Source organism: Oryzias melastigma, linkage group LG21 (genome assembly GCF_002922805.2).
Source record: "Oryzias melastigma strain HK-1 linkage group LG21, ASM292280v2, whole genome shotgun sequence".
NCBI lineage: Eukaryota > Metazoa > Chordata > Actinopteri > Beloniformes > Adrianichthyidae > Oryzias > Oryzias melastigma.
The window spans coordinates 16,568,460-16,590,280 of NC_050532.1; the positions used below are offsets into that span (position 1 = coordinate 16,568,460).

At 39.4% G+C, this 21,821-nt stretch overlaps 1 protein-coding gene across 1 annotated transcript in view; it reads left to right on the forward strand.

The window, feature by feature from the left end:
* Positions 1-297: 297 nt before the first annotated feature.
* The window catches only part of si:dkeyp-118h9.7 (sacsin), a 23,657-nt gene continuing 2,133 nt past the window's right edge, over positions 298-21,821 (forward strand). The window contains exons 1-8 of the mRNA XM_036209623.1: positions 298-405; positions 895-930; positions 1,576-1,663; positions 6,854-6,965; positions 7,394-7,540; positions 8,868-10,284; positions 11,438-11,526; positions 11,620-21,700. Coding sequence (XP_036065516.1) covers positions 905-930; positions 1,576-1,663; positions 6,854-6,965; positions 7,394-7,540; positions 8,868-10,284; positions 11,438-11,526; positions 11,620-21,700 — 11,960 coding nt within the window. The 5' untranslated portion in view covers positions 298-405; positions 895-904. The remainder of the gene's footprint in view (positions 406-894; positions 931-1,575; positions 1,664-6,853; positions 6,966-7,393; positions 7,541-8,867; positions 10,285-11,437; positions 11,527-11,619; positions 21,701-21,821) is intronic.

Here is a 21,821-nt window from a genome sequence, read left to right on the forward strand (position 1 = left end):
AATTAAATTTCCTGAAATTACGGCTACCATACATTACAGGAAAATGCAAATTTCCTTTAAACATAATTTTATAAACAACATGCTCATATTTTCATGTTCATCTTGTAGTATGACAGTAATATTTTAATTAGAACAAAAGTCCCAGTTTTCTGTTTTTGCTGTCATGTTTCATGTTGCTTCAATATCCAACTTGAGGCTAACTTCACTGCAGAGGATATAAAACACGAGTCAGTGATGATGCCTGCTTACCAGTTCCGTTTCTCTGGAACTGTATTAAAAAAAAAATCTCTGGGTAGCCTGTATAAAAGGCAGAGCGGTGTGAGATTACTTGCTTGGGTGGAGACAAACAGCATCAACATGACTCAGCTAAGGCAGAATAAAATAAGTTACCTTATCTAAGCAAAGGTAAGCCATTTGCATTAATGAAACTTACAATTTCTTGTGCTTTCCTTGTTGACTTTTTTCACTTTTAAAGTGATTTTATTCTAAAAGATAAGTTAAGTGTTCTCATTTCAAAGCATCTATTATTGATGCAGGTGTTTTGATTATGTGTAACATCTGATGTGTTGAGAATGAGAGGTTTCCAGTAAAGCCAGAAGAAAATCTACAGTTCTGTCAAGATGACCCTGTTTAGTGATGAGCGAAGCAAACTCTGCTTTCATGCATTTCCTGTTAAAAAAAACTCAAATGCTTCAATTGCATTTTTGTAGTTTAGATGATTGATATTTTGCATATTTGGCATCATTAACTAGTTGTAACCCAGGAATTGTATTTTGTGCTATTTTTTTAATTTGTTTTATTTAAGGAAGTATTGTATGGATTGAGTTTCCATCTATAAAAGAGAACTGAACACATTTACATTTACATCCTAAACAAATTTTGTTCCCATTTCAGCTGTGCCACAATGAGTCAGAGGAAGAGTAAAGCACGGTGAGTTGCCTCAATGTCTTTTCTCAGTAAAGCAACATTCAAATTTAATTTAAATCCACGGACTGTGGATACACCATTTTTTTAGGATGTTTTTATTTTCAAACACAAAAGCATATGATACACCACCTTTGAATATATATATATTTTTAAACTGCAAACATACATGTAACACACACTTATTTTAATTAACTTCCGATCTTTGTTAGATTTTCAAATAGTTTGTTGTCTTTTGTTGTATTTTTGCTTGTGTAAAGACTATCATTAGTAATTTTTATGTGTTTTAAATATTTTTATTAAATTAGCAGAAAAACTCTGAAGGTTATTAAATATTTTAGGATATTTACGGGTAGTTTTGTGTCTTGATCATACAAATCCACACCTGAGAAACAGCATTCTTTTAGGCCATAACAGATTGTAATTATTGATTGAAATAACCAGAAGCTTTGCAGACACGACACAGAAGGGTTCTATCCAATAAACTCTAACTTACAAAGTACAAAGGACAGGAAATGCTATAAAATGTATCTTCAGGTTACAAATATTAACACTAAATGTTCAAATGTAGGTGTCTTTTCTCAGTTAAAATTGTTCTTTTTAAATCACCATTTTTAATGAATATTTTTTGTTTGTATTTTATTTGTTCAGGACTTCCTTTGGGCCCACAGCGCCCCCTTTCCTTGACTACCTGAAAAACATTCTGCGCAGGTATCCAGATGGTGGGCAGATTTTAAAGGTTAGTATTTTAGAAAATATTTATTTATGTATTTTTTATATTTACTCATTAAAAATAACAAAGGAGACAAATTGTCCGTTTTATGGGGTTACAAGAGTTGTCTTGAGCACCAAGGACATTTTACTGAGGAATTCTGCAGAGTTTCTTGATGGTGTTTTAATAATTTAAGAGAAGTGGTAATTAATGGATTCTATCATTTAAGAATTGCATTTATTTCTTAATGGATTTTGTTTCTGACACATCACTTTGGAGATCTGCTACAGGTTTGCTCTCACTCTTTTACCATAACAGCTGTGATAGACTCCAGCAGAGCCCATCAACTGCGGTTAATAATACAAAACAGTCTTAGTTTTACATTCATTGTACTACGAAATGAAGAGAAAATAAAAACTTAAGAGTTATATTCTGACACATGGATGTCTGCTGTGTTCATTTCACATCATGTGATGGTAAATGGTAAATCACAGCTTATTGACATAAACTGTCGTTTCTTATTGAGATGGTTAAAAAAGATGATAAAATAACATTGCAGGGATCAGCTGTTAAAATACGGTTATCTGCCGCCTCCTACAGGCGGGCCACGGATCTCCAAAATGTATATGTTTTCAACATTTATATACATATATACATCTGTGCCTTATTAGACGATATATTAGTGGTAAAAAAAACTATGAAAAAATATGAACTTATGAACTTATATATCAGTGTATCTACAAGATCTGATTTCTTTATTTTTTCCCACTTTTCATTGAATATCATTCAGGTTGCTCGTAATCTGACAAGACAACTTTGGCAAAAATGAATAAAAATCTTTGCTGTGTAATGTTTCTTTATTAAACCTGCCCAGAGATTGAATTTATTCTTTTTTGTTTTTACCACGATAATCTTCAAGATTAAGATAATCTTGGATTCCAAACAGGTACATTGTGTTGTGTTTGTCATTCAGTGAAGCGTTATTTATGCCCATTGGATTTTACATTATGAAGCCTATTGTGGGGTGGGCACATTGACTGGAGTTACCTCTATGAAACTTATCAAATTCCAGAAGCTTGAAGCCCTGTTTGGTCTTTCCTCCTTCATTTGAAAAAAAAAAAAAAAAACATGAGCAAAACAGCTTTGTTGTGACACTCCCCAAACATACACATATTTAATAGGAACAGAAAATAAAAAAAAAAAACACTTATAGAATAGATCATTGACACCAGACAGTAAATATTTTGTAGCTTTGATAATAAAATCTGACTTTTTATCATGGTAGCCAATGAAAAATTGTCCCATTTTACATCCAGCTCTTATGAGAACCTGTAACATTGTGCTCTTCTGCATCAAACATGTCTTATTGCCAAGAATTTTTTCTCTTAAAATAAGAATTCTTGGTAAGATAATTTTTCTCACCCCAGTGGCAGATTGTTGTGGTTGTTTACAAAACTTTTTTTTTTTTAAATTTCAAGAATTTTGACTCATTTCTTGTGGGTCTGTTTTTAGTTCTGGAGTCTATCCCAGTGGAGAGAGTGAGTCACCTCCTGGACAGGTCGCCTACTCAAAAATAAAAAGAAAGTGTCTATTCTTATGTAACTTTCGAAATACGTACGACCAGTGCTAATCTTTTTCCTTGGCTGGACAGACCACAAGAGGGGGTTATGGTTAGGATTTTGGTTACGGTTAGGGCTAAACCATCAAATGGTTCCTGAGTGCAGATGTTTCTGTCCCTCTCCACTCTTACAGGGGATACATCAAATGTGGAGAACACAATTCAAGCACCTAGGAGCATGAAAGCTAATGGGGCTTTAATTTTAAGTTGAATTATAAAAACGTGCAGCCAATTAAAAAAAATCTATCCCTGGATGCACTTAAACTATGTTTGGGCACATAGTGTGCAGGTATAACGTGCAGCATACGTGAATTTCTATCATTTATTTGTGCTGGTCATACATTAATACGCGTGAATAACAAAAAATTTTAAAAAGATCTTGTAAAAATGAATCTTTTTGCACTGCACGGTGGCACAGTGGTTAGCCCTTTTGCTTCACAGCGAGAAGGCCTCTGGTTCAAGTTCCAGTTGGGGGACCTGAAACAGGATCACCAATGGGTGACCTTTGTGGAGTGCATGTTCTCCCCGTGCATGCGTGGGTTTTCACGTGGGCTTTCACGCTTCCTCCCACAGTCCAAACACATACTTCATAGGTTATTTGGTTACACTAAATTGCCCCAGGTGTGAATGTGAGTGTGTATGGGCGTGTGATTGAAACCCAGCGACAGACTCTTCTCTGCCTTCGCCAAGAAGTGACCCCACGACCCTGAAAGCAGTTTATAAAACAGATGAATGGAAACTAATCTTTATGGCCAGGCTTTTGACACAGCGCAACAGCTTTACAACTATGTTAATCTTTTACTATATATTTTTATTATGTCATATATTTATATTTTTAACTTTTTCGATTCAAAATGCCTTCATTGTCCCTGGTCACAAAGTACAATTAGATTAGAGCTTTCACCATTTCAGAATGCAAAAAATTATATATACGTAATAAAAACATGTAGGTTACATTCATACAGTATTGCAAATAAAGTATTGAGTAAAACTGGCTATTGGAGACAAAAAAAAATAAAGCCATTAATAGTTAATTTGATTTTGCCTTTCATCCATCCATTTTCCTGACCGCTTTGTCCCTTTCGGGGTCACGGGGCGCCGGAGCCTATCCCGGCTACTGAAGAGCGAAGGCGGGGTACACCCTGGACAGGTCGCCAGTCTGTCGCAGGGCCTCAATCACACACCCATCCACTCTCACATCCACACCTAGGGGCAATTTAGAGTCACCAATGAACCTATGAAGCATGTTTTTGGACGGTGGGAGGAAGCTGGAGTCCCCGGTGAAAACCCACGCATGCACGGGGAGAACATGCAAACTCCACACAGAAAGGTCCCAGCCGGGAGTCGAACCGGGGCCTTCTCGCTGTGAGGCAAGAGCGCTAACCACTGCGCCACCGTGCAGCCCATTTTGCCTTTCAGAACGGTCTTAATCCTTGGTGGCATAGATTCAACAAGTCCAGAGCCTGCTATTAGGCTTTTGCTATTAACCAAATACATATTTTCCACCATAATACCACAATTTTTTTTGCCCTATTGTACAAAAAATACATCATTTCACTCTATTCTACAACAGTGGCCAGTAAGTGTTTGTATATATATATATATTAGGGCTGTCAGATTTGTCGCGTTAAAAACGCATTAATCTGACGTGTGCTTGACGCCGACAATTTTTTTGACGCATTAATCGCGGGCTTTCTCATACGTGCCTTTCCATACCGCGCTCGCGGGCGGGACGTCACGCCCTCCAACTCACCGGCTGCTCTCACTCGATCACGGGCAGGTCTCCAACCTCCGAGCTGCGAGCTAAAGCCGGGCTGGCCCTAGGACCTGGAGAGCTCCTGCACTCTAACCCGGCTCCGGTTCGCGTCCAGTACCACGTCTGGTGGTACCGGCTCGTGTCCGGCGCCGCGTCCCGAGAGCTGCGGACCCCCGACGTTCCGAACAGCAAGTGCACCGGGGGACGTTTTAAATGTTCTGGAGGTTTAAGCGTGATCCAACCCCAGCATAGCGGTCTGTCTGCCGGCATATTCATCACATGTACTCCGCTGAGCTGCAGCCAGAGAACACGGCGGCAGTAACAGACTGTCTAACTATCCACAGTGTATCCCGCTTTTCTCAGTCTTTAATGTTTTAAAAAACAAAAGTTAATTGGAAATGATAAATCTATATTTCATTTATTACTGCAATTCAACAGAGGAGGAAAAGATTTGGTCCTGACAAAAAATGAACATGAAAATGTTATGGAAATTTTATTTTTGATGGTTTTTATTTTATTTTACTGAAAGTTGAATGAAGTTTTGAATTTTAAATGCCCTTCACTTGCACTTGGGCTTTTGTTAGGCATTTTATGTTACAGCCTTTTATTGTTAAGAACGTTTATCTCAATATAATGTTACAAAATAAAGTATTTCTGATGAAAACTATTAATTTTGTCATTCTTGTTTTCATAATTAATGTAGAACTGCTAAATTCAACGAACCACACATTTTTTTCCTTAAAAAAAGGCCACATGTAAATTTGCGATTAATCGCAAGTTAACTCTGGACAATGCGATTAATCGCGATTAAAAAATGTAATCGCCTGACAGCTCTAATATATATATGAATTTTTAAAAGAAAGAAACACATATGATCAGTAACATAGCTGTTGCGAACAACTAGGCCAGAAACCTGGGTGTAGTGATAGACACAGACCTAAATTTTGATAAACAAATTAAGGCAGTCACTAAATCAGCTACTATCATCTCAAAAATATCTCAAGGATTAAAGATTTGATGTCTAAGCAGGACCTGGAGAAACTAGTGCATGCTTTCATCTTTAGTCGACTTGATTACTGTAACAGTGTTTTTACAGGACTACCAAAAAAATCCATCAGGAAACTGCAGCTTATTCAGAACTCTGCTGCTCGGGTTCTCACAAGGACCAAGAAAGTAGACCACATCAGTCCAGTTCTGAGGTCTTTACACTGGTTACCTGTCTGTCAGAGGATAGACTTTAAAGCTCTGTTACTGGTTTATAAAGCTTTGAATGGTTAATCTACAAAGTACAAGACTGACCTCCTGACCCAGTATGCACATACCAGACCACTCTGGTCATGTGGATCCGGTCTTTTATCAGTTCCTAGAGTCAGAACTAAACATGGAGAAGCTGCATTCAGCTTCTATGCTCCACAGATCTGGAACAGACTTCCAGAAGACCTTAGATCAACTGAAACACTCAGTGTATGTAAATCCAGGTTAAATACCCACCTGTTCTCAGCTGCACTTGACTAGTATGATAATCACATATTTACTATTTCTTTTGATTATCTATTTCAATGTGTTATGTAAACCACTTTGAAGTGTCTGTACATTGCCTTGCCTACACCCATTTGAAATGATGGTAATAAACAAGTGACTTTGTGTTCTCCTTCAAACATGTTTTTTTATTACTGGTACTGTAATTAGTTAGTCATCAGTAAGAAGTTTGGATCTGTTTTTTAATGATTCAGACTGTTTCTGAATTGTATTTGACCTTAAAAGTTTTTTCAGAAGAAAATTTGAGTAGGCTAGATTTTTGTGTTAGCCCATGTTAATTGTTTTGCATTTTATTTCTCAACAGGAACTGATTCAAAACGCAGATGACGGTCAAGCCACAGAGGTGGTTTTCATTCATGATGAGAGAAAATACGGGACAGAGAGTCTGTGGACAAATAAACTTGGAAAATATCAAGGTAAGAAAAATATAATTCTTAAATTAAGCAGGCAATAGTTAAACATTTTTGAAAAAGAAATACATTTTTGAACAAACAAAATTGGTATTTGGGGCCGGCAAATAAGGAAAACCTGTTTTGTTTCCATGGGATTTGTTTTGGAGTTTCCTCACTTCTGTACATGTTTCATTAGTAAAATTTGTTATAAAAAAACTACTGTTTGTGAATGTTGAGCTTAATATTAAAATTAGCATATTGCTTTTATCAAATCTTTACCTTAAGGCTTTGATAATCTGTGGCTTAGCTCTGTTTTTCATCTACCTTCTTTATTTCACCTGCAGTTTTACCCCCTTGACTTTATATCTTTTTGTTTCTTTGACTTGTATTGTTTGTTTGCATGAGGTACTCATTACAGTTTCGTGGACACATGGTTTTCCTCTCTTGCAAAGGTCCTGCTCTCTATGCCTACAACAATGCACCCTTCACAGACGAGGACTGGGAGAGAATTCAAATGGCAGGAAGGAGCGCAAAGGTCAATGACCCAAACAAAATCGGGAGGTTTGGGATCGGCTTCAACTCTGTTTACCACATCACAGGTAAACCTTACGTAGTTTGTTCATCTAGGATGGTCAAGAGTAAATCATATATACATATGTATGTATAAATAGATGTATACAGAGATACATACAGATACATGCTGGAGGGACTGACTTATGTGAAATGCACACAACGCTCACAGTTACACACACACTCAAAAGCACACCTGTATGGAGAAATGTCATCAGCTCTGCATTTCTAAATTTAGGCACAGGCCTTAACAAATCTTTTTTTTTTTTTTTCTGCAACGATGAACATAATGATGAGTTTGAATCGGTTTTTAACAGATTCATGAAGAATCTTTCTTATTGCTCCTTATTAATCACAATCTTTTACTGGGTCTATTTTATTACAATATACAGCTTTCGAAAAAAATCAGGCCAGAGAGAAAATTAGTCCTTTTTTTTGTCTGAAATTTTTACATTTATCAAATGTTAACCTAGAAGTGTAAATTGTGTGTACAAAACACATCAACAGTAAGATAAGCAAAACTCTAAAGACTTTTTCCTCTGCAGTATTATGGTGCATTCATACCAAACGCGATTTGCGTGCCCCACCCCTCTTTTGCCTGTGTGGTGAATTCGCTGCTCGCCGCTTGTCAAAAAATGTGTTCCTGACGCTGCGGCCGCATGTGGGAGGAGCTACCAGCTACGTCTGTGGATATCTGACTTAGAAGTAATGGAAGACACATATGATGTTGAGGAATAAGGTTTATTTATTGTGGAGAGTTCTACAAAAACATCGGTAACCATGTCTCCATGTTTGGATTTGCGCCACACCAGTTGCTCGCATTGCACAGCGGGACTTCAATTAGCCTCAGAGCACACCTGGATCATTAATTAACTTTGGAGCTGGCCGCTCCTGCTGCGCAAATTGCGTTGGGTGTGAATGCACCTTTTACTCAAAGCAAAGATACTTAGATACAGTCGTAAGAAATTAACCTGCAAACCTGAAAAAGAAAAAAAAAAGGACAAAAATAAGTTCTGGTCACACAATTAAAAATGTAAATATTAAAGTACTAAAATCCAATTGAATGTTTTTTTTTTTTTTTAATTTTGTAAGTGACCATGGTATAAGCTAATACACAGCAAAGTTTTTTATGAACCACCGTGGAAAAGCGAAGGATTTTCTTTGTGAGGTTGGTTAACAAACCTGGTAAAAAGGTGGAAAAAAAAATCATTGGAATTGTTAAAAAATATTTTGTCATAGCACTTAGAAAGAATTAGTGCATTAGATCCAGCATATAAGGGTAAATTAGATTAATAAACTTACAGGTTACGTCTTTCATAACTACTGAGTAACCAAATGTTTTCCTTTTTTCCTCAGACGTGCCGATCATATTCAGCTCAGGACATCTTGGGGTGATGGACCCACAAGAAAAGATATTTGGTGAAAGAAACGGAGGCTTTCTGTGGTCCTTGGACGATGACGAACACAAAGAGGCTCTGATGACGATGCATGATCAGTTTCAGCCCTTTCGAGACATTGTGTCAGTTTTAGGAGAAAAATGGTCAAAAATGATTATGGAGGATCAACATTTTCCTGGGACACTTTTCAGGTTCCCCCTCCGCAATGAAACATCAGAGATCTCAGATAATCTGTACAATTCAGGAAAAGTGGTTGAGCTTTTTGAGAGCTTTATTGCAGATGCAGAGCTGAGCCTCCTATTCTTAAAAAGCGTGCGCTCTGTGTCCTTGGTGCACATAAGCCATGATGGTACTATGAAGACCAGACTTGAAGTAAAAGCCTCCTCCCCAGAAGTCCCACTGGAATCAGAAGATGACTCAGACCTTGAGGGTTTGACAAGATTCAAACAGATAACACTCAAATCAGACGTCTACAAAGAAACAAAGTGGCTTGTAACAACATGCACCATGAAAAAGGGAATCATAGAGGATCTTGATGTCCTTGCAGAAAACTTGAGCTTTGTACCCCGAGTTGACTTGGCCTTTCCCAGCAGTGAGGAGAGATACGGTGAGGGTAGACTGAGCTGCTTCCTGCCTCTCCCGAACAACGAGTCCAACAAGACCGGCCTCCCAGTTCATGTGAATGCTTGCTTTGGCCTTACTGACAACAGAAGACATATCAAGTGGCAGGAAGAAGATCAGAAACACGATAAACATGCTTTGTGGAATGAATTGCTGGTAAACAAAGTACTTCCTAAAGCATTTGTGGTGATGATTCAAGATGCCACCAAACTTTGTCAAGAATCTCGCCTGACTGTTTCTTCTGTGTACCGCCTGTGGCCTGACATCTCCCACATGCAGCACAAGGACAAATGGCTTGAAGTTGCTCAGGATGTTTTCCATCAGTTATTCAGACAGAATGCAGCTGTCCTCTCCCTTGCTAAAGATGAAAGGTGGTTCATTCCTTTGTCTGATGCCATAATACCCAGTAATGGTCCTGAAAGTCCAGACATAGTAAATGCTGTTCAAAAGACCTTGGTTTCCTATGGAGAAAATCTTGTCACTGTACCAGCTAATGTAATGACAGCGATCATGACCAGTTCCCACACAACCCCAAAACAAGTCAATCCAGGCTTCCTCAGGGAGGTTTTACTCAGGAATGGGGTGCAGTACATCGCCAGAGAGGACAAGCTCTGCCTTTTGGAGTTTGTCTTGAGTGATGGAAACTACAAGGAGCTTCAGGGTCTCCAGCTTCTTCCTCTCAGCGATGGCTCCTTCAGATCTTTCACCAACTGGGAGGAGGACACCGCTTTGATTGACAGCAAAGAATTTCCCAGGTAACTTTTTTCATTTGTCCATCATTTTTACTAAATTTACACCAAAATTTTGGACTCCTGTAAATGTTTACTATTGTTAAGAAAACCAACTTCTATGTTTAGCTGTATCAAATCCATATAAAAGGCCGGTTCATTTTAATAATACAATTTACAAATTAGTTTAAATAGAAATTCAAATCACAGTTTAATTACCATAAAAAATGAAAACACAATTGAAATTTTAAAATACTAAATTGTCAGAACACTACTTTCAGCCAGAGTAAGAGTTAAGAGTAAGAAAAAGGTTTTTTAGTGGTCATATACAGAGTTAAAAACGTTTTTGTCTTGGATGTAAACATTATCAAAGTAGAGACTTTTCCAACACAACCAGAAAAACTGCAACATATTTTAGCTTCATAAGGCTGAAGTACTGCACTCCCATGTTTAGTCCTATCTCTGGATAGAGCCTGTCTCTGAAATTCTTAGATTCTGGCATGGTTTATGTGTATCCAACAGGTACTTTCTTACTTAAGAGGTTTTAGACAAAGACATTTAAGGTGACTGTTACCACAATTTTGTCTTTTTTCCTGGCCATTTCAGTCTTGTCTTTGTTTAGCTGAAAGTTTTTTTTATTGAGTCCTTGGGCTGTTAGATGCATTGATTGAGTGACTCAACTAGTCCAAATTCACATGCTGTTTATGACATATAAATCTAAGTGTCATCAGGATAGTTCTTAGAAGATACATTTTACTGTGTAATAACTGGTCTATATGAAGTTTGTTTTTTGTGAATATAAGAGATCAGTTATTAATTTCAGCAAAGCATTAGATCCAAAAATATTATATGTTCTTAGCCCCTTGATTAGAACAGTGTAAAACCTGAGTTACAAAACTTGACGTAAAATTCATCAAATCAAGATTTGATGAGTTGGAGAGATTAGTCTCTTCTTAATTTGCGAGAAATCTATTAAGCCTTCTTAGACAAGCAAGGCCTGATAAGGGATGGATACTCATGAAGGATATATGAAGTTTATGATTGACACCACTAACTTCAGTAGATATTGTTTAATTGGGCTCAATGTAATGTCTTTGTTGAATAAAGTAAGGTTAGTTTATGAACTGTTTAGTTGCCTTGTTTTTTTTGTTTTGTTTAAGATGGTAATTTTTTTTTTCAGAGCCCTGCTGCCGTGCTGTAAACACCTTTTCATCTCAAATGACCTGAGTTCCACCTGCAGAACTTACTTGACAAAGCTTGCATCAAAAAGTATGTTTTTTAAGTGATAATTTCACAAATGCTGCATGCTATGTATATTGTTCAGTTGAAATGATAGATTTAATCTTTTATGTCCTAATCCAGATTTCTTCAAAGTCATCGTTCTTGATGCTGCCTGTGTAGTGAAATACACAAGAAGATATTTACCACAAGACTGGACACAGACAGGAAATGCTCTTGTTTCATGGAACATTGGGAACAGTGAACACCCCCCTTCAGAATGGATTCATCAGTTCTGGAAGTTTCTTAACGATCATTTCAAAGATTTGAATGATTTCACTGAAATACCTTTGATACCAGTCAGCCCTCTGTCCAACAGTCATCCTGTATTACTAGCTAAGCTACAACAGAAGACAACTCTCATTTTTCAAAAGACCAAGAAGAACAGTTTACCAGACCACATAGCTCAACTGGTGACCAAAGCTGGTGGCACTGTGGTGAGAGGAAATGACTGGCTCAGGCATGAAGATCTGGATTCTTATGTGCTCAGTCCATCTCCAAGAAGTGTCTTAACGATCTTTTCAAATGTAAACCATCAACATCTGCTGAGATGTCTAAAATCAGAACCTTTCGCAGCCCTGGAAGAACTGAAAGGCTATCTCTCTGGCCTAGATTATCTGTCAAACTCAGACAGAGATTTACTTTTGTCACTTCCCCTGTTCCAGTCTCTGAAAGGCCTCTGTGTAAATGCTAAAGCAAAACAAGCAGTCCTACTAACAACCAGCCCGAGAGTGCCAACACATCTGCCAATGCCTGATTCATATATCCAATGTACTTCAAAGGCTGATGACAGACTCCTACAGCTGCTCAAAGTAAATGCCTTGAGGCCTGCTGAAGCTGCAGTTGTCCTTGTGGAGATTATTGAAAGAAAGTCTTGCAGTGCTGGGGAAACTGAGAAAATAATGACTTGGATTTTACAACATGGCAACCTTCTTTTCAGTCAAAGTGAGATATTGAAATACAGATGCAGAGACTTGAAATTCATTCATAGAAATGGAGAACAGAATAAGGTTTCAAACTTTTTTGATCCAAGAGTAAAAACCTTTGTAGACATCTTTGAGGCAGACTTCTTTCCTCCACCTGTGTACACCCAAACCAAACAGATGTTGGAAAGCCTATTGGAGCTTGGTTTAAAAAGCAAAGAAGCAGACGTGAAACCTGACCATTTATTGCAAGCTGCCAAGTTGGTTGAAAAACTACATGCAAACTCTCCAAGCGAGGCCTTCAGAAGAGCTCAAGTTCTCCTTGGTATAATGGATTCCAATGATCTTCTGTCAGTCTTTTCTGCCGAACAACTTTGTCAACTAAAGATGATAAGATGGCTACAGTGTGATCAACCTGGTCATGTAAAAGGACAACTGATAGATGAATCAGAGAGAATGTGTATGTACTCCCCAGATGAAGTCAGACACACTATGTATGAGGACATTGTCGGCCTTGTAATGCCTCTAACAGACAAGCTCAGTGAGAGGACAAGCAGCAAACTTGGTCTCAAGCAACTGCCTCCACCTGAGAAAGTAACTGAAAACTTGCTGGTCCTAAAATCCCAAGCAAAGGAATTGTCCAACCCTGACACAAATCCAGATTTCAAACAAAAACTCCATTGTATTTACAGACACATGCAGGAAAACTGCTCTGCTTTTAAAGCAGTGATGGACAAAAAGGAGAGTTGGCTTTGGGCCCATAACCAGTTTGCTTCACCTCAGAAACTGGTTCTTGGCTACCCGGGTGGCTTAGATCTGAGCTCCTACATTGTCAAAGTACCGGATGAATTCCTACCATACAAGAGGCTGCTCCAGGAGTTTGGTCTGAGAGCATCACTTTCAGATGCGGAGGTCATTGCCATTCTGTATTCTATCCAGAAAAACATTGAAGAAAGACAACAGCCTTTTGCAAGTCCTGCTGAAGTAAAAGTGTCAACAGAGATTCTTTGCTGGCTATGGAGACAAAAGAAGGTGGTTCCTGAAGATATACCAGTGGTGGTTAATGTAGAGAATGAACAGTTCACCCTTAAACCACGGTCTGAAGCCCTAATCTGTGATTTGGGCAAGGATAAACTGAAAGAATTCCAGTTTAGCATTGAGGAAATGTACATCATACATGAGGAAATCCCAATAGCAGCAGCTGAATGGTTGAAAGTTAAGTTTCTCAGCAACCATATTCTTGCTCCAGAATCACTAGGAATTGAACAATGTGGTCAAAGAGAGCCAATAACCACACGCATCAAGAACATCCTTAAAGAGTACGATGAGCCAAATGACATCTTCAAAGAACTCATTCAGAATGCAGAGGATGCTGGTGCTGATACCTGCAAATTTATGATTGATTTCAGAGAACACAAAGATCCCCCAGAAAGTCTCATTGATCCCGGCATGTCTCTTTGTCAGGGGCCATGCCTTTGGGCCTTCAACAATAAACAGTTCACAACTGAGGACTGGGAAAATGTTGTCAAAGTAGGATCAGCTTCAAAAGAAACCAAAGTGGAAAAGATTGGAAAATTTGGACTTGGATTTAATACAGTGTATCATGTGACAGATGTGCCCTCAATCCTTAGCGGCAGTAAGCTTCTCATACTTGATCCGAATGTCACACACCTCAGGAAACACATCCAACACAAAACAAATCCTGGAATCAAACTGGATCTCTCTCAAAAGAGAATCTTGGGTTGCTTTCCTGGACAGTTTGCACAGTATGAGAACATTTTTGACTGTAATTTCAGCAGACAAAGTCCTCCTGAACCGTACACTGGCACTTTGATTAAATTGCCTTTCCGAAATGAAGAAGAGGCTCTAAGTTCAGAAATAAGTGCAAAGGTCTTCTACAAATATGATATCCTTGCTTTGAAAGATTATTTCAGGCAAAATTCAAAATCCTACCTGCTTTTCCTGAAGAATATAAACACATTGTCTCTACAAAGCATTTCATGCACTTTATCAACTCCACCAGAAGATGATGAAATGGAAACAATCCTGACCGTCTCCAAAACTGTGGAGAGTTTGAGTGCCATTGAGGAAACACGCACCTTAAAACAGTACCAAGCTGTGAATTCACTCCAGCAAATCAAATCGAAGTGCAAAGACATTATCGACAGCCACACAACCAGCATTATCAAAATGACCAGCCATGAGCAGTTTGATGAACCTGAGGATGATTTCTGGCTCTTGTACAACTGCTTTGGGACAGGGCCCTCCTTGGAAAAGGCCCTTCAAGAAAATAATGCAGTTGTCTTTTCTCTTCCAATTGGAGGAGTTGCTGTGCCTTTGCAAAGAAATCCAGACACTGGGAAACTGGCCCCTCTAAATGGAGACTTTGTTGGACAGGCGTTTTGCTTCCTACCCCTTCCAATTCACACAGGTCTCCCAGTAAATGTAAATGGGGCATTCGCTGTCATGAGCAACCGCAAAAGCTTGTGGCAAAGTGGAGAGAAAAGGTCATGGAATGAAGTTCTTCTTCGTGATCCTGTAACAACAGCATACATCACTGCACTTCTGGCACTGAAGGAAATGGCTGAAAAACAGCAACTGGAGAGCTACTGCTATCATTCATTTTGGCCTAAAAGGGAGAAAGTGAGCGACAGTTTCAAGCCTTTAGTTGATGAGTTTTACTCATCAATTGCGGCTGAACAAGCCAATGATCTGGAGCTTTTCAGTGATGGAGAACACTGGTGCTCAATGAACAATGTCATATTTCTACATGAGAACATCGAAGGGGATAAAGACATCGGTGCACTTGCAGCTCAGATATGCAGAAAACATGTGAAAAAACCCAAATGTGTTGTTTCTCTTCCGGTGTGGTTGAGAAACAGCTTCAAACAGTGTGGATTACAACATGTTTTACAGAGCAAGACAATGACTTGGACACGATTTTATCAAGAGGTGGTCTTTGAAAACCTTGATGCCATAGACCCAAACAGTAGAGATGCCCTGGTGCTACATGCTCTTGACCTCAATAACAAAGACATAAACACACTGCTCCTTCACCAACCATGCATTCCTACAGTAAATGGCCAACTTCAGTGTGTCAAGAAACTTGTGAGTCCATTTGGAAAAGTGGCCTGTCTTTATGAACCAAAAGAGGGACGCTTGCTTGGAGGTACCAAAAATGACTTTCGCTCACCAAAGACAATTCAGCGTTTGTTGGAACTTGGAATGACAAACGACAGTCTTCCTTTAGGGGAGATTCTACTGAAAGCAGAAACAATAACTGACACCTGGAAGGTCCACAGAAAGAAGGCAAATGAACATTTGAAATGCCTTCTTGAAATCATGAAGAAACACATGGATGACAAAGACTCTTGTCACTGGGAAACACTGAGGATTACTACATTTCTTCCTGCCTTTTCCCCTGGTGACCTAAAGATGGAAGGAAAAGCTAAACTTTACAAGCCCATGGAGGTATTTAGCGATGAATACTCTCTGCTTGTTAGCATGACGCATCCTGTGTTGGACAGCTCCAGTCTGAGGATACACAATGCTGATCCAGTTCTAGAAATGTTGGGACTACAGAGAAATCCAGATTCAAATACAGTACTTCACCAGCTTCAAAAAGCCAGTAATCGAAACGGATTAACTGACACACCAATGCTTCAAAAGATAGCATTTGCGTGCTACAATTTTCTTGATAAGTGGATCAGTGAATGTGACAATATTGCCTTGTTGTCACAGCAAGCAAACTCATTTCCATTCATTTTCATTGATGATGCATTTGTGAATGTCAACCAGGTTGCTGAAAGGGATACGTTTGAAGCAAAACCATACCTCCATGTACTTCCACCTACCTTCCGAAGTTTCAGGAATCTTTGGGAGAGTGTGGGTGTTGCAAAAAAGTTTAATACAAGTCACTTTCAGACTGTGCTTCACAAAATACATGCCAAGTATGGAAGTAAGCCACTGTCAAAGGATGATCTTTCAATTTGCCTGTTAATTTTAAAACAAGAGCTACTTGAGACAGATGAGAAAAACACAGATGACTGTCTGATACCAAATGTAAATGGAGTTTTACAACCAGCAAGTGAGTTATTTTTCAATGACAGTCCATGGATTCCAGTTTCCCCTTTTGTCACCCTGTGTCATGAATACATCCCGCGCTTTATGGCTCTTCACTTTGGAATCAAAACAATCCGACATCACACCCTTGAACACTTCACAGATGACAACTTCTCTGCTTTTTCCTTTGACTTTGAACAGCGTGAAGAACTAGCTGTTCGAATTAAAAACATCATCTCAGCTTATCCATCAAAGAAGGACATTCTCAAAGAGTTGATCCAAAATGCAGATGACGCAGAAGCAACAGAAATTCATTTTGTTTGGGACAAACGACAACATGCCAAGGAAAAAACATTTGGAGAGAGCTGGAACCATCTGCAGGGTCCAGCCCTGTGTGTGTTCAACAACAAAGTCTTTTCAGGTGAGGATTTAAAAGGGATTCAACAGCTGGGAGAGGGAGGAAAACAAAAAACCTTTGGAAAAACAGGTAAATTTGGGGTTGGATTCAATTCTGTGTATCATCTGACAGACTGTCCCTCCATCCTTACTGGAGACAAATTTCTGTGCATTTCGGATCCAAACATGAAATACATTGAAACCCAATCGAACAACCACAAACTTGGCATCGGCTATAACGTAGCTGACACATTCAAGGAAATGTATGATGACGTCTACAGATCCTTCCTTCCAGAACAATTCTTGCTTGAAGAGGGCACCATGTTCAGATTACCTCTAAGGAAAAACTACAGCGCAAACAACTCCAGGATATCCTGTCAAGAAGTCACAGAGCGTGACATGAAAGAGCTGTGTTCGGCCCTGTCAGATGATCCAGAAGGACTAATACTATTCCTGAAAAACATTTGCAAAATAACAGTTCATGAAATTAATAACCAATCAGGGAAACTTCAAACCATCTTTGCAGTGGAAAAGACTTTGCCACAGGAAAACCGAGAAGAAAAAGATGAGTTTGTAAAATGTCTTCAAGATGCTTTCGAATGTCAGAGGCCTATAACTCCTCGCAGAGTTTTCTATGAAGCTAAAGTTTCAACTTCAAACAGAAGTCAGAGCACATGGGTCATTGCAGAGCAATTTGGCTCATTCAAGAGCAAGGAAAATGTGTTCAACAAACCTCCCCAGGGTGCGATCGCTGCACGGGTGAGCACAAAGGGAGCAGATGCAGCTTTTAAAGGAGGAGCCTTTTGTTCCCTTCCCTTGCCTGGGATTACTGGACTACCGGTTCATGTCAATGGAAACTTTGAGGTGGATTCTGGCAGGAAAAACCTCTGGAAAGAAGATGGCCCAAGTCAGAAATCCAATTGGAATGAGTTCCTCACTCAAGATGTCATTGCTCCACTTTATGCAGAAATGCTTCAGTACATCAAACAGAGAATTGGAATGAAGACAGTTTCTCTTGCAAGTCTTGAAACATTTTTTGGTGCTTCCTATTTTCAGTTTTGGCCTGTCGTATCCACAAATGTTAGCCCAGAGTGGCATGGAATGATACATGAAGTGTACAGGTCAATAAAAGAGAAAGGCTTTGACCTCATTCCAGTGTTAAGAAGCTCCACAAAAAAACTTGCAAGTCGATATATAAGAGAATATACCTTTGACTGGTGTAATCTCAGAGAAACAGAGATAACTGAAGTACCTTACCTGACACATTTTAGTGATGACAAAATTAATCCAATTCTGGAAGATCTTGGAATGAAGCTGGTTCCTTCCACCATTTACATGGACAAGATATGGCAGAGCTTCAGATCAGCTGGCATTGAAGTAAAAGATGTCTCCCCAGCTGCCGTGAGAACTTACTTACAAGCAAAGCCTCTAAATGATCCAACCAAAACAGGGATGGATTTACCCTTGCCATTGACGGACACTTTGATCAAAGATAAAAAAAGATGTTCAGAGCTCTTGAACTTCTGCTTAAAAGATCCTGATTTAAAAAAAACAAAACCCAACCACAATATTCTGGATGGAGTCCCTCTGCTTCTCACAAGAGACGGAGTTCTGAGAGTGTTTGACTCATCATCTCCAAGGCTGATATCTGTTCATGAAAACCTTTTCTCAGACCGCACAGACGAGTTTGCAGATTATGAAACCAACAAGAGTCACAGAAACATTCTCGAAGCATCCAACCTGGTCAAAAGCTTGACTCTTCCATGTGCAGCAAAGTATTTAAAGCCGGTAATTCAACAACATCTTCAGAAGTGTGATGTTGATTTAGACAGCGGTCTTCATGTTCCAAATGAAGCAATGTTGAAATGGTTGGAATCCCTCTGGAGATTCCTTTGTAGTGAAGTTAAATCACCAAAATCTCAAAATGGTAAACAAGCTCCAACACTGAAGGACGTGTTAAAGTTCTTTAGTGATTGTTCCATTCTGCCTGTTGTGTCCACAAGGTTAAACAACAAGCATCTCCTGCAACAGATAACCAACATAGCTTGTGTAATTAAGTTTACTTCTGACAGCAAAATAACAAACATCCTTTTCAAACTTGGCTTTTTGAAGTTCGATTTTACTTTCTTTTTTAGATCAAACCAAGAACTAGCTAATCTTCTACGTGATGAACTAATGGATGTAAATGACTACAGTTCAGTGCTTGACCAGGTCTGCAACATTAAACACTCAGAATTATCTCACCTTTCAAGTAAGGATATGAAAACACTGCAGAAGTTCCTGCAAGCTGGCCTGTCCGTATCCAAAAACGGCAAAGAGCAACAGTGGAAATTCAAATCTTTGCCTTTGTTTGAAACGGTGCAGGGTGAACGAGTGAGGATCGATGGACCACAAGCTGTTTTTGTCCTCAACACCACACATTTAGGGAAATTTCCCGATTTGATCCGAATGCCAAAAGACAACATTTTTCTCAGAAGCAACCCAGAAAACAATGATTTGTCACAGATGCTGAACATTGCAATCCTGAACGATTTGGAATATTTCATGAAGTTCATCTTGCCTCATGCCCAGAGGCTCACAGAGAACGAGATTCTCCAGTCGCTGAAGCTGTTGCTCTCAAACTATTCCCAATTTTTTAGCTACAAGGATGAAATCATCTCCACAATGAGGACAGTCAAGCTAATCCGCAGTTCTCAGGGTCAGATGGAGACCGCATCGTATTTCTTCGACGACAAAATTGAGCTTTACAAGAAAATGGTTTCTAAAGACAGATTTGTGCCAAAAAGGTTTTGGACAGAAGTGAGTGAAGGACCTCTTCAAACAGAACATGCAAGAACCTTCATCCGTGACTTTGGAATGAAGCACCAAATATCAGAAGAGGATATCATCAATTTTGCACACCAACTAGAATTTGAAGCAAAACAGAGCCGCCATCTTAAAGAACTGGAAAAAAAGTCCTCGTTGTTGCTGAGAGAAGCATTGAACAAAGTGAGGGGTAACAAGAAGTCTGGGGAAAAGTTTTTGCACAGCATTGCTCACATTCCCTTCCTTGTTCCTATGAAAGTTCAGGAAGAACTCTGCAGCTATCACCAAGCATTTGCTGCACAGAGAAATGTTGTTGAAATCAGAGGCTCTTTGATCAATATAGATCCAAAACATCAAGATCTGATTTGGACCTCAATGCCAGTTATAGATCTACCAGTTAAAATCTCACCACCGCTCTTACAAATGATGAAAAATGCTGGAGCTCATGAAAAGCCACCATCACATTTGGTGACGACCAACATGAGAAACATTTGTCAGTCTCCTTGTTTAAGTGAGGAGCAGATCAAAACACGTGCCAGAGTGTTTCGAAGTGCATACGCTTTTCTGCAAGCTGTAGACTTTCCTGCAGAGACACTGACTGATCTCCCAGTGGTGTTGGTTGAAGAAGACACTCAGCTTGTGAAGGCCTCTGACGTGTGTCTGTCCCTCAAAGATGAGCTTGAGTTTAGACCATATTTACACAAAATTCTTCCCCGCGATGCTTTGTTTGGTGAGTTTTTCAGAAAGATTGGTGTAAAGGAAGCACCCACAGCAAGGCATTTATGCAATGTCCTGGCAGCCGTCCATGCTGATTCCAGAGATAAGCACCAGCTAAACGCAAACCAGTTCAAAACTGTGAAACGAGCTGTTGAGCAGCTGTTTAACTTGTTGGAAGCTCAAGGAAACACAATCCTCGCTGACATAGAAATCTTGTATCTTCCTGCAGTGGATGGAAAGTTATACTCTTCATCCTCCCTCTTCTACAACAACACAACCTTTGAGACCAAACGGTTGGAGGAAGCTCTTGAGAATAAGTTCCTGCTGCTGGAGAAACTCAGCAAGTGTCACTTGGACTGTGACATCCATGAGCAGCACCGGCTGGTGCAACTGCTGCCTTCAAGTTTACAGCCTAAAATGTTGACTCAGATAACTCAGGAGGAAGTGATGGAATCACATTTACAACCATGTAAGTTCTTGACTGATTGTGAGTTTAGTGGATGGTTTAATCAGCATCTTTCATCCAAAGAATTTAGACATGGACTTGTGTGTCTTCTTAAGGATCAGTCTCAAGGGAAAATATCACAGACAGAGGCCTCAGCAATGTGTGACAGAACCTTTGGCAGCATTCAGATTGTCTGTTGTGAGAGCTTGGCAACAAAGCTATGGATGGATAAAGAGCCACTGGACAAAACTGTCAGAGAAACAGATGTTTTTGTGAGAAGAAAGCAAGATGGCTGCATAGTTTACTTGAAACACAATGAAGACATGGCTCCCAAAGTGCTAAATGCTATTAACATGACATTAACAAAAGAAATGAATCTTCTTCTTGGCCACAGACTTAAATCAGATCATCTCCAAGTACTCGGGCAGCTCCTTCTGTGTGATACTCTCCAAGATGTTCAGAAAACTTTGGCTGACAATAATATTCATGACAGTGCAGAAACTGAGAGTGTTCTTTTCAGTCCACCAGAACCAGGTACAGAAATTCCTGAGGAATGGCACGATTCGTTGGACATGAGCTTCCTCAACAACTTTGAAGAGGGCGAATATGTGGGCTACAGATTCAATGACAAGTACATCTATGCAGTTATTGCAGAGGAGATTCCTGAAAATGCTGGGCGATGTTCCCATAGATACAAAATAGACATTGGACAGAATGAGCTTGTTGAAGTCGGCTATCTGGACCTGTATCAGTTTAAACGAGAAAAGACCACACATTGTAAGGAATTGGAGCCACTGGCAGGAGCTACGCCACAAACCCCCCCACAAACCCCGCCACAAACCCCGCCACAAGCCCCAAGACAAGCCCCGCAAGGTTCCCCCAACAAATCGTCACATTCCTCCAATAAATCCTCAAGCGCGTTACCAGCTTCGTTATTG